Below are 13,807 nucleotides of genomic sequence, written 5' to 3' on the forward strand. Positions count from 1 at the left end.
GGTGCTAACTTAATACATTTTAAACCATAGGATACTAAAGTGAAAAAATGTGAAACCACACAGGTAGTATTTGAAATTTGCCCATTTTTTAAGCCAACTATAGTATTTTGAGCGGTTAAGAGGGTTAAACGAGTCAAAAGATAACGAGTAGTTTTAGGATAAGTGACCTTTCTAAAGAGCGGCACATTACAGATGGTATTGAAGCCAATCACTAGTCAGAAGTATGAGATAAGTCTTAACTGAGTCGAGGTTACACAGCTTGCAAGAGCACGGCTCTCTGGCTGACAACAGTATTGGGAGGACTTTGACTCTCCACAAGATTGGTTAAGACTAGCAAAATAAATCTCACATCGTCCGATACTTGTTAATGTCGCTTTATAAAGAAGTTAAGCTTTAAAGGAGAAGGAAATATGACAACTCTAAAATTTAGAATAGTCATAGTAAAGTTAAACCTCTTAGCTTAGCTATAATATTGGACTGGCTAGACTCAAGGGGTTAAAGAGAGTTATGCGAGTCTCACGTGTTTGAATAGGTGATTCAACTGGTACATTATTGAATTGGTCCCGTACGTTATGTTTGGATCGGTCGGTGATGTTGCCTGAATTAATTTTGTGTACATGATCATTTTTATCACATGGACACAGTCATCTTCGGCCTCTACAAATAGCACCTCTCTTTTCCATCACCCAGCATTCAAGTTCAAGTTTCACTACTCAAGTTAATTACAAATGGTGAGGTCCTACTACTATTGGGGGCTTGAGACTATAGATGATTATTTATCACGATGTTATCGCTCTCAATTTAAACATTATATATTTCTGTAGCTTTTTATATGGATAATTAGAAAGATAAGAGCGTACATATTTGTCGCAGTAGCTGTTGATCATTTTTTGATGTGCGGAAGTGGTATTTGAAGAAGCTATATATGAAGTTTTTTTTTTTGGCACAATAATATTTAGATATTTCTTTCTTTGCGTTTATATGTAGTCCGGACTTGTCAAGCTTGGACTGTGGGGTGGAAATGGGGGAAATCCTTGTGATATCGATGGTCGTTCTACACGCCTAGCGAAGATTGTCATTCGTAGCGCCGATTCGATCAATGCACTTGGATTTGAGTATGTTCAGGATGGAATGACATTAACGGCTGGCCCATGGGGTGGTTCTGGAGGGGGCACCTCCACGGTATGATTTTCGATTTTTAAACATTTTTGAGTAAAATAGCGGAGGATATATTAATTAGCTAAAAATAATGCCAAATTTCGAAAACTTCAATACATTTTATCCTTTTTGTAGATCGAATTTCAACCTGGCGAGCACCTGACTGAGATCAATGGCACCACCGGTCCATATAGCAACATCGCCAATTTGGTGAGGTCACTTACTTTCGTCACCAATGTTAGCAAGTACGGGCCATACGGAGCGGTGCAAGGAACTCCCTTCGTCATTCCTGTTGCGAGTGGTCGGATTGTTGCCTTTTATGGACGCGCTGGCATGAATCTTGATGCGATCGGGACTTATCTGATGCCCAGCTAATTAATATTCCATTCTCATGCTCATCATCTTCTCTGAGGACTATGGGTTTTGGTTTAATATATATGCAATAAAGTTGCCGATATAGTATGGCCTCGCATATTATTATCCTGCATAAAAATTCAATAAATAAAAGTTGATGAGCTACTTTGTTTGTGAGAGAATGATGAGTCTTTAATTTGGAATGTTTTGCATCTTACTATGGGATAACAAATTCGTTTATATTATGGTTGTGTTGCAAACATATAATTTTATATCCAAGTTACATTTACTAATCACTTCTAGCTATTTAATTAGCTGGGGCTTAATTCGGAAACATGGAGCAATTGACCCACCCAAAAAAAAAAAAAAAAAGGAAAATAAAATTGCTGATGCTTTTTTGTTACTTTAACGGTATAAAATAATCTAATTCTGATGAAATTTCTATAGAAATTTTTTTCACTATTTAGAGTAAGATCAATATCTCTGATCTTAAATTCAAGTCTTTTATCATCATTTTTTATGAGATTTTTATTTTCAGCCGTTCATTTTTAGATTACTTGTTTGATAGTTAAATGATGCTGAAAAATTATGAAATTTAGTTTCCAAATACTTTTAATAGTATAGATGAAGTCTAACGAAGCCGATCGTCGATTTGAAAGCCGCATCATCGAAAACAACTTGGTAGCACGGAGGCCTCCGTGCTACTGATAGTATACCAGCCTAGCTATATATATATATATAGGGTCCGGCTACTATACTATTATGAGTACGATCGCTCTCGTACTCATAAATCGTTTTCGATGATAGAGCTTCCGAATCGACGATCCATACCGTTAAACGTTATTCACAGTATTTAAAACTTCTAGAAATCAAATTTTATAATTTTTCGACATCATTTACCTTACGATCAAGAGGTCACAAATTTGACAATTTTTAATGGCCGGTATGAGATACTTGCTAGTTTAACGGTGTAAAGGAATCGGAATTTTCTGAATTTTTGACAGAAAATTCTATTCATTACCTAAATAAAGATCAATAACTCCGATCTTGAATTGAAGGATCCGATCATCATTTTTTAGGATGTTGTTCGATTTTGACCGTTCATTTTATGCCCGCTTGATGGACTTTATTATGATTTCGAAAATTTATGAAATTTATTTTCTACTAGTTTCAAATACTCTAGATCATATTTAACGGAGTGAATCGTCGATTCGGAAGCTCCATCATCCAAATCAACTTATGAGTACGAGGGCTCCAATACTCATAATAGTATAGTAGCCACGGCCTCTGGCTACTATATATATATATAGTGGGCCCCCAAGGGTTGAGTGGGTGGTTGGTTGAATAGTATAATCTAGTGAGTGAAAATGATTAAAGGGTAAATCTAACGGTCAAAAATTTATGAGTACAATAGGCTCTATATTCATAAAAGTATAGTAGCCGGACTCTCTCTCTCTCTCTCTCTCTCTCTCTCTCTCTCTCTCTCTCTCTATATATATATATATATATATACTAATTATATAGAGTTGAGCTAGAATACTATCGATAGCAAAACGGCTCGCGTTGTCACCCATTTGTTTTCGATGATAGAGCCTCCAAATCGACGATCGGCACCGTTGAACATGATCTATACCACTTGAAGTGTTTAGAAATCAAATTTCAAATCTTTTCGATATCATTTGCCTAATGATCAAGGGGTTTCAAAATTTGTAATTTTAATAGTTGATATGAGGCGTTTTCTCGTTTAACGGAGTAAAGATATCCAAATCAATTGAATTTTTGTTAGAAAATTCTTTAAACTATTTAAAACAAGATCTATACTCTTGATCTTGATTAACAAGACTCCTATCATCATTTTTTAAAGAATATTCATTTTCAGCCGTTCATTTTTGTGTCCACTCGATGGATAAGAGAACACTATCGAAAATATATGAAATTTGATTTCTAAACACTTCAATTGGTATTGATCATGTTCAACGGTGCCGATCGTCGATTGGAGGCTCCATCATTGAAAACAAATGAGTGCAACGGAGCTCATTTGCTATCGATAGTATTTTAATTCAACTCTCTCTCTCTAAATATATATATATATATATATATATAAATATATATATATATATATATATATATATATATATATATAGTGGGCAATTTCATCAGTGCCCATGTCAAACTTGCAAATTTCGTCAATACCCCTCTAAACTTCAAAATATCACAAATACCCCTTTAAACACATAAAATTATCGTCATTGCCCTTACCGTTAACGGTGCCTCACTCTACCTGGTTAATATGTAGTTAAATAACAGTTAAAATATATAATGACGAATTTACCCCCCAAAAAGTTAGGATAATATTTTGGCGGAATAACTAATTAATGCTAGAAAAATACTCTCCACTTTTCCAATGCCTGCACCATCAGATGGTTTCTTCTTCAACAAGAAACCTCCTCCTCATCCCTTGCTCTCTCTCTATCTATTTTTTTGCTCTTCTTCAGCAAGATTCTATAATTTCGGACATGTTTGAGCTCCTTTTTCCCTTAATCACATTTTGAAGGATTTATATTTGTAAGGATATGTGCTGGGTAAGATCTATTTGTTATTGGTTTTAATTCCATTTTAATATCATTGTTCTCTTTTATTCTCACATTAGCATAAGATCTTTACTATAAGCTCATGAACTTTTTTTTCACAATATTGAGTGTGCACTTCGTTTATATTTATCATTTTAAGACAAATATCTATGGAGATCTTTCAAGGCCATTCTCAATAGACCACCTCCATCTACATTTTCTTTAGTTTCTTTAATTAATACCCCTTAATTTTATTTTTAAAATTAAGTAGTTCAATCAACCTAATTAGTAATCTTTTATAAAAATTTATTTGTGTTTTTATCAAATTTAATGGCATTAATTACTTTTTATCAAATTTAATGACATTATTAAATGTGATCCACAGGATGGACTCTGATACAACCATTAAATTAACAATCAGATATGGAGGGCAATTCGAAGACATGAAAAAAGGCAAGGGTAGAAGGTATGCTGGTGGATACCAAGACACTATTTACATAGACATGGATCGCTACAGTCTACTTGAAATCTTTGATGATATTAGAAAAAATTTTAAGTGGGGTGAAGGTCAAATATTAATTTTATGATATGTTGCACAATGTGGAGAGTATGTGGTAATTAGCAATGATGCACAGCTAATGTCAATTTTTAGTATGCATAGTGATGAAAAGCAATTGATATTATATGTGACATTAGGAGAAAAAATTAACTTGCTTAATGTGTCGACTACTAGCATTGGTGATGGCAATGAAACAGGATGTAGCTCACAGGGTGTTAATATAAATGTGGATCCCTTAGAAAGAAGTCAAATGGACAATAGATTTAGGAGCTCAACAGGAGTAGAGAGTAATTATGAAAAGGAACTTTATAAAGAGGATTCCGAGGCTATACTATCTGACGGTAGTCTTCATACTAAATATAGCAGTGAATCTAATAATGATGATGTGGAATCTCATGGTGAAATCTAATGAGTTTGATAAGGATAATCCAATCATGAAAGTTGGTATGAAGTATCCTAACAAAAAGACATTGAAGAGATCCTTAGATCATTTTGCAGTATTAAATGGCTTCGAGTTTACTGTTGAAAAAAAGTGATAAAAGGAGAATGACTGTGAAATGCGCAAACGAAAGGTGTGGCTTGGAGACTTCACGCATCTGTTCTTCAAGACAAAACAACATTCGAGGTATAATTATCTTCTACATCTTATAGTTTTATTACTTAAATATAAGTTTTCTAGAGACTTGTTGTTTATTGCATGTAACTCTTGATGCATTTATTTGTAGGTAAAGACATTGAACAATGAGCATGAATGCCCTTCTGTGAACAGATGTGGGAATAAAATGGCATCACAATTTTGGGTGTGCGATAGAGTAGTTGACTGGCTTAAAACGGAGGGAGAAATTTCAGTCCCTGATTTGCAAAAAAGACTTTTAAGGACATATAACGTGGATGTTCCATATTTGAGGTGCTTTAGGGGAAAGGAGTTGGCATGTGAAGAGATACATGGAAACTGGGAAGAATCATATGAAAGAATGGTAGACTTTAAAGAGGAAATAATAAGAAGAAATCCTGGAAGTATAGTGGATATCAAAACACAAAATTGTACTGATGGAAGAATATGTTTTCAGCGTATATTTGTCGCATTTGAAGCTTGCCTTAAAGGTTTTTTAGATGGTTGTAGGCCATACTTAGCTATTGATGGATGCCATCTTAAAGGTAAGTACAAAGGCGTTTTAGCTGCAGCAACAGCAATAGATGGAAATAAATGGTTATTCCCTGTTGCCTATGCAGTAATTGAATCTGAAAATATAGACAGTTGGGAATGGTTTCTTAGGAACTTGCAATTAGGTATAGGGAATCCTGAAGGTTTAGTCATCTCATCAGATAGGCAAAAAGGATTAGACGAGGCAGTCTTTAGAGTTTATCCACTAGTAGAACACAGAGAATGTGTGAGGCATTTGTACACTAACTTTAAAAGGAAGTTTCCTGGACGGATTTTAAAGCAAACTCTATATAGTGCAGCCTTAGCATACACACCATCTCAATATGAGGCTAATATGTCTAAGCTGATGGAAGCAAACCCAGCTGCCATTGAATTCCTGCGTCAAAATCATAATATGATTTGGAGTAGAAGTCAATTTGGAACCCAAGCAAAATGCAATTACATAACTAACAACCTATCTGAATCTTTTAATTCTTGGATATCTGAGGCTAGATATAAGCCTGTCCTGGAGCTTCTTGATAGCATACGACAAAAAATTATGACAAAAATGGATTCAAGAAGGAGAGAAGCAAGAAAGTGGAAACTTTCCTTGGTGCCAGCAGCTTTGCACCACATTGATGCCAAAAGCAAGGTAAATTTAGCATAAGACTTATTTTCATTCAGTAATTTGAATGCTTTGGTACTCATATGCAGTATTAGATATTTATATGCAGTATTAGTAAATTATTTTTTACTACTTTATTTTATACTTCTGTGTTTTATATTTTGATAGGGTTTAGGAAATTATACTATATGTAGAAGTTCAAACACTATGGCTGAAGTGATAAGCCCTGATTCAAGATGTGAGGTAATTCTAGATGAGAGAAAATGTACTTGTAGAAGTTGGCAGGTCACGGGCTTACCATGCATCCACGCATGTGCATTTATCACTAGTTTAAGAGGTTATGAATGGCTGAGCTATGTAGACCCACTATTCACTGTCTCTAAATTCAGAGCTGCTTATGCTCATGAAGTTGTACCTTTGCCGGACAAGAATCAGTGGATAAAGACTAACCTAGATTACAAACTACTACCTCCAATAAAGAGAATTAGAGCAGCGGATGAGCCGACAAAGAAGAGACACAAATGTAAAAGATGCAACCAATTTGGGCACCATGCTAAGTCTTGCAAAAATCCTATGCCTTCTACCGCAGAGCCTTCATCTCAAGCTGATGGTGGATCACATGCAACATTCAACTCTACAAATTATAATTCCTCAACCCAATCTAGGTATAGAATTTTACTTATTGGTAATTATCTATTTTGTCAGTGCATGCAAGCTTTTACAATATTCATGAAATAAGTGTAGGCAAGGAGTCCCAGTAAGCAATGAAAAAAATTCAACATTACCAGCTTATTACAGCTACCATGATCCAAGAAAAAGAGGCAGGAAAAGAGCAACATACACCCAACCACTTGCTGGAACCAGTAGCATTGAAGGGCTTACATCTCCTGAAGTACAAATGACAAATCTTGCATCTAGTAGTGAAGCTAAACCCATTGAAGGACTACAACCACTGGAGAAACAACAACTACAGATTGGGAGCCGTCCTATTTTTCAGTTCCTTAGTTTATACATGTTATATAGAAATGGCTCTTTTTTAAAGTTAAACATGCACCTTTTTGCAAGGCGTAGGCTGCTATTTTGTTGCACATATGCTTTTAGGATTAGATTGTAATGATTTGGTATATATTCTAAGACATATTGTTATTATTTTGAGATGATATATGCATTTGTTAAAAGTATGGTGGCAAGTGAGGAAAATACTTTCAGATGTTTCTATACTTAGCTTTGCAAAAGATTTACATGATTGATTTTTTGTCTATTTCAATTGTTAAAAAGATTTCACCATAATATGCTTTATTCTCTGTACTTATGATGTTCAATACTTTCTACTACATGAAAACTAATTGAGATAATAGTGTATGCTATTTAATTTTTCACATATTATTTTCTAGTATATATAAATTTCGAGCTTACCTATCTTCTAATAATTTATTAATAGCGTACCTATCTTCGGTTAGTTTATTTTGAATTCTAGATTTCTCATAAAAACTTCTTACACAATATTTGTTTTTTGTATACAAAGAGAAATTGTTCTAAAAATTTACTAAGAAGAAATATTACTATATTTTATAGATGAATTGTTCAATACATGATCGACCTCCCCACCTAGAAAAGGATTTTGTAAAAAATTACAGGAACTAGTATATAAAGTACAAGCTTTAGATAGAATGGATTTTCTCCTTCAACTTCATAATTCTTCTATCATATTTTCCTCCAGCATCTGGATTTGGTACTTAAGGTCAATTGTGCTGTGTTGAAAATCATCTATCCAGGCAAAGTAGTTGCACCATCTTTGTTCCTCAACCTGTAAAAAATATAACGGTATTACGTATTGGAATTTAATTAATAATTATATGCATACTAAAGCATCACATCAACTTACCCCCCAATTTGGACATCGATAAAATCATCGACTGTACTGTATGGTTGTTTTGACATCCAAATTCGACATGGTTTACCATAATCACAAAATAGGAGTTGGATTATTAGGTATTGTAAGAGACTGACCGCTTAATTGGCTCATTGCTACTTAGAGAGAATAAGTAGCAAAAAATGACAAGGATATATGGCTATGTAGGAGGGGCAAGAGATGTTTAATTTGCTTGCTGGAAATGAAGGTGCCGAGAAGAATTTAAAGCCTCGACCCATTTGATCGTTGCATAATTTATGAGGCATTTGTGAAACGTATTAATATATCTATTACTACTTCCTATAGTTAATGAGCCAAGGGTAGAAATGGCATTTACTATTTGTTCCGTTAGATTCTGACGGCACATCAACTATAGGGGTATTCATGAGCTTTTTTTAAAATTTAGAAGGGCATTCATGATATTTTAAATTTTGAGGGCTATTAATGAAATTTTAGTCTCCTATAAGGGTATCTATGAAATTTTCCCATATATTATATATATATATATATATATATAGTGGAGTGTTACTAATGCTTTTGGAGGTATAAAAAAATTTGTACTTCTGAATTTTTAGCTTGGCCTATTAAGAATTATAAGGTTAGGCTGATAGAGGTCCCCCTAGGATTCAGTGATTTTCCTAGAAAAATAATATTAATCTAAGAGCAAGAAAATGGTCAAAAGGTTGACCAAATGGTAAAAAATTGAAAGCACTACATAAGTTGTACTTCAAAAGCACCATAGTCGGAATACATATATATAATATATATAATATAATATATATATAATATATATAATATATTAATATATATATATATAGTACGGGGCATGCTGATGACTCCTCAGGCACGGAGGCCTCCGTGCTCCTGAGCCGTTTTCGATGATGAAATTTTTGAATCGACGATCGGCTCTGTTAGACTTGATCTAGCACATTTGAAGTTTATAGAAAATAATTTTTGCAATTTTTTGATATCATTTACCTAGTGATCGAAAGGATTCAAAATCAATAATTTTTAATGGTTGATATCTGCCGTTTTCAAGTTTAACGGTGTAGAAATATTCAAATCAGATGAAATTTTGATACAAAATTCTTTATACTATCTACAACAAGATTAACATTTCTGATCGAAAATTTTAGTGCAATATCACCACTTTTTATAGAATGTTTATTTTCAACCGTTAAAAACTATAGATTTTGAATCCTTTCGATTGCTAGGTAAATGATATCGAAAAATCGCAAAAATTATTTTCTAGAAAGTTCAAATACGCTAGATCAAGTTTAACGGAACCGATCGTCGATTCGGAAATTCCATCATTGAAAACGGCTCAGGAGCACGGAGGCCTTCGTGCTCCTGAGAGCACAGCAGTCCTGCTCTATATATATATATATATATAGAGAGAGAGCTAGGCTACTATACTATCCATAGTACCGGGCTCCCGTACTATAGCGTTGGTTTTCGATCTTAGGGCGTTCAAATCAACGATCCACACCGTTAAAACTGATCTAGGGTATTTAAAGTTTCTAAAAATAAAATTTTATATTTTTTCGACATAGTTTATTTTATGATCAAACTATTTCAAAATTGTCAATTTTCAATGGCTATTATGACGAGTTTGGAGTTTAACGGTGTAGAAGAATCTAAATTTCTTCAAATTTTGATAGAAAATACTTTAAACTATATAGATTAAGGTTAACATTCTTGATCTTGAATTTAAAAGTCCTATACTCAAATTTTAAAGATTATTCAATTTCCACCGTCCATTTTGATATAATTTATTTACTAAGTAAACGATATCGAAAAAAACTAAAATTTTATTCCTAAGAAATTCATATACCCTAGATCATATTTAACGGTGTGGATCGTTGATTTGAACGCCCTAAGATCGAAAACAAACACTATAGTACCGGAGCTCGGTACTATAGATAGTATAGTAGCCTAATTCTATATATATATATAGTTGATCTAAAATACTTCTAAAAGTATTATGAGGTTGGTGCTTTTGAGTTTTTAACCATTGGATGAAAAAATATAAGGTTGGGATGATGGTGGTAGGTGGTGGTAAGTGCTGGTAGGTGGAATAGTGTTTGATCCAAGGGCTATTAGTAATCAAGAAGTAGATCTAAGGGCTAGAAACCTAAAAGCACCAATAGGGTGATACTTCTAAAAGTATTCTAACTCAATTTTTTATATATATATATATATATATGAGTGCGGCTAGGATGCTTATGGAAGCACGGAGGGCTCCGTGCTTCCACTTTGTTTTCGATGTTCGGATTTTCGAATCGACGATCGGCTCCGTTAGACTTGATCTAGAGTATTTGAATCTAGAAAATAAATTTTGCGATTTTTCGATATCATTTGCCTAGTGATCGAAGTGACTCAAAATCAACGGCTGAAAAAAAAAATCTTACAAAATATGATGATATGACATTAAAATTTTAGATCAAAGTTATTGATCTTGTTTTATACGGTATAAAGAATTTTCTATCAAAATTTCATGTGATTTGGATATTTCTACACCGTTAAACTTGCAACCGGCTCACCACGGCCATTAAAGTTATTGATTTTGAGCCACTTTGATCACTAGGCAAATGATATCGAAAAATCACAAAATTTATTTTCTAGGTACTTCAAATACTTTAGATCAACTCTAACGGAGCCGATCATCGATTCGAAAATCCGAACATCGAAAACAAAGTGGAAGCACGGAGGGCTCCGTGCTTCCATAAGTATACCAGCCCACTCTATATATATATAGAGTAGGGCTACTATACTCTTATGAGTATTGAGCCCTTCGTACTCATAAGTTGTTTTCGATGATGGGGCTTCCGAATCGATAATCGACTCCGTTAAATATGATCTAGAGTATTTGAAACTTGTAAAAAATAAATTTCATAATATTTCGAAGTCATAATAAAGTCCATCAAATGGGCATAAATTGAACGGTCAAAATCGAACGACGTTCTAAAAATGGATGATCGGATCATTCAATTTAAGATCAGAATTATTAATCTTTATCTAGATAGTGAATAGAATTTTCTATCAAAAATTCAATTTATTCCAATTCTTTTATACTGTTAAACTAGCAAATATTCCATACCGGCCGTTAAAAATTGTCAATTATGTGAGCTTTTGATCGTAAGGTAGATGTTGTCGAAAAATTATGAAATTTGATTTCTAGAAGTTTTAAATACTTTAGATAATATTTAACGGCATGGATCATCGATTCGGAAGTTCTATCATCGAAAACAACTTATGAGTATGAGGGCGATCGTACTCATAAGAGTATAGTAGCCGGACTATATATATAGTAGGGTTACTGTACTCTTATAGTATAGAGCCCTTCGTACTCATAAGTTGTTTTCGATAATGGAGTTTCCGAATCGACGATCCACTCTGTTAAATATAATCTAGAGTATTTGAAACTTTTAGAAAATAAATTTCGTAATTTTTTGAAATGATAACAAAGTCCATCAAGTGGGCATAAAATGAACGGTCATAATCGAACGACGTCCTAAAAATGGATGATCAGATCCTTCAATTTAAGATCGGAGTTATTGATCTTTATCTAGGTAGTGAATAGAATTTTTTATTAAAAATTAAACTGCTTTCGATTCTTTTACACCGTTAAACTAGCAAGTATTCCATACCGGCCGTTAAAAATTGTCAATTTTGTGACCTTTTGATCGTAATGTAAATAATGTCAAAATATTATAAATTTAATTTCTCAAAGTTTTAAATGCTCTAGATAATGTTTAACGGTATGGATCGTCGATTCGAAAGCTCTATCATCGAAAACGACTTATGAGTACAAGGGCGATCGTACTCATAAGAGTACAGTAGCCGGACTCTATATATATATATATATATATATATATAGAGAGAGAGAGAGAGAGAGAGAGAGAGAGAGAGAGAGAGTTTTGTGCTTTCGAAAGTATGAAAGTCTCCATATTTGTAAGTTATTTTCGATGATAGAATATCTAATTTGATTATCGGTTACATTTGGCATAATCTACACTATTGTAACTATCTAAAAACTAAATTTCATAAAGTTTCAACATTATTATTAAGTGATCGAAAGGTCTCATAAATGTCTATTTTAACAGTTGATATGTCACGTTTTTAAGTTCAACGGTGTAGAACAATCCAAATTATATGAAACTTTAATAGAAAATTCTATTTAACATCAATAGCAAGATCGAAACTTCTAATATGAAATTTAAGTTTTTTATCACTGTTTTTTATGAGATTTTTATTTTCAACCGTTCATTTTGAGGTTACTCATTCACTAAGTAAATGAAGTTAAAAAATTATGAAATTTCATTTCTCGATAGTTCCAATAACGTAAATCATGTCTAACAGAGCCGATCGTCGAATCAGATATCCCATCATCGAAAACAAATTATAAGTACGGAGTCCTCCATACTTTCGAAAGCATAAGAGCCTTGCTCTCTTTCTCTATATATAGAGAGAGAGAGAGAGAGCGCGAGAGAAAGAGAGAGTAGGTCTTGTGTGCTATTAGAAGCACAGAAGCCTCCGTGCTCCTAAACCGTTTTTGATGATGGAACTTCCGAATCAACTATCGGCTCCGTTTGACTTGATCTAACGTATTCAAACTATTTAGAAAATGATTTTTGCAGATTTTTTATATCATTTACCTAGTAATCGAAAATAATTTTTACAGATTTTCGTTATCATTTTAAAAATTAAAAATTAAATTTTGAAATTTTAGATTTAAATATAAATTTTAAAATTTTAAATTTTAAATTATAAAAATTTAAAATTAAAATTTTAGATTTAAATATTTAAAATTTTAAATTTCAAATTTCAAGATTTAAATTTCAAATTTAAGATTTAAATTTAAAATTTAAATTTAAATTTAAAATTTAAAAATTGAAAATTGAAAATTAAAAATTAAAATTCTAAATTTAAAAGTTGACAATTTAAAATTTTAAATGAAAATTTTTTAAAATGACGTATTAAAAAGGTTTTGAGAGTTGGAGGGGTAAACTTGTAAGTTTTTATAACATGCATGATTAGTCGCCTTCAGTAATTCAAGATACACAGTTCCTTCGGTAATATTTTTAGTATAATCTTACACCATTTGTAATGCTATACTACCAAACAAATTACATACCAGATGAACCAAATATAAGAATTCTAACAGGATTGCCTATAACCCTGCCAGGATAATCCGAACCAAACACATCCTAAGTTCTTTTTCTTTATTGTACACTACTGTTCTAATCATTTGAGTTACATAAAAATTGATAGGGTAAAATTGTCATGAACACTGATTAAATTGTTACATTTCATCAATAAACTAAACATAACATATAGGTTATTGGCAAATGGATGTATGGAAATTGAGTCTTTAATTACAATTTATATCATGTCTTACGTTTTTTTTTAATTTCTTTTTTATCTTTTATTATATACTGTCGGTATATTTATTTAAAATTTCATTATTACAGCAAATTCATGG

At 32.7% G+C, this 13,807-nt stretch overlaps 2 protein-coding genes across 2 annotated transcripts; both read left to right on the forward strand.

Moving 5' to 3' along the window:
* LOC109719633 (salt stress-induced protein-like) lies at positions 654–1,694 on the forward strand. The gene is made up of 3 exons (XM_020246407.1): positions 654–731; positions 988–1,182; positions 1,294–1,694. The coding sequence occupies exons 1-3, from the start codon at positions 729–731 to the stop codon at positions 1,531–1,533; spliced, it is 438 nt and encodes a 145-aa protein (XP_020101996.1). The 5' UTR covers positions 654–728; the 3' UTR covers positions 1,534–1,694.
* On the forward strand, positions 5,037–8,150 carry LOC109719288. Its single transcript, XM_020245862.1, has 5 exons — positions 5,037–5,138; positions 5,367–6,437; positions 6,579–7,075; positions 7,209–7,393; positions 8,131–8,150. The coding sequence occupies exons 1-5, from the start codon at positions 5,037–5,039 to the stop codon at positions 8,148–8,150; spliced, it is 1,875 nt and encodes a 624-aa protein (XP_020101451.1).

This window comes from Ananas comosus, linkage group 13 (assembly GCF_001540865.1).
Source record: "Ananas comosus cultivar F153 linkage group 13, ASM154086v1, whole genome shotgun sequence".
Lineage (NCBI taxonomy): Eukaryota > Viridiplantae > Streptophyta > Magnoliopsida > Poales > Bromeliaceae > Ananas > Ananas comosus.

Coding starts and splice junctions, on each gene's coding strand:
- LOC109719633 (XM_020246407.1), top strand. Junction 1,183..1,293: donor CTGGAGGGGGCACCTCCACG/GTATGATTTTCG, acceptor TCCTTTTTGTAG/ATCGAATTTCAACCTGGCGA.
- LOC109719288 (XM_020245862.1), top strand. CDS start 5,037: ATGGTGAAATCTAATGAGTTTGATAAGGATAATCCAATCATGAAAGTT. Junction 5,139..5,366: donor GATCCTTAGATCATTTTGCA/GTATTAAATGGC, acceptor ATTTATTTGTAG/GTAAAGACATTGAACAATGA. Junction 6,438..6,578: donor ACATTGATGCCAAAAGCAAG/GTAAATTTAGCA, acceptor ATATTTTGATAG/GGTTTAGGAAATTATACTAT.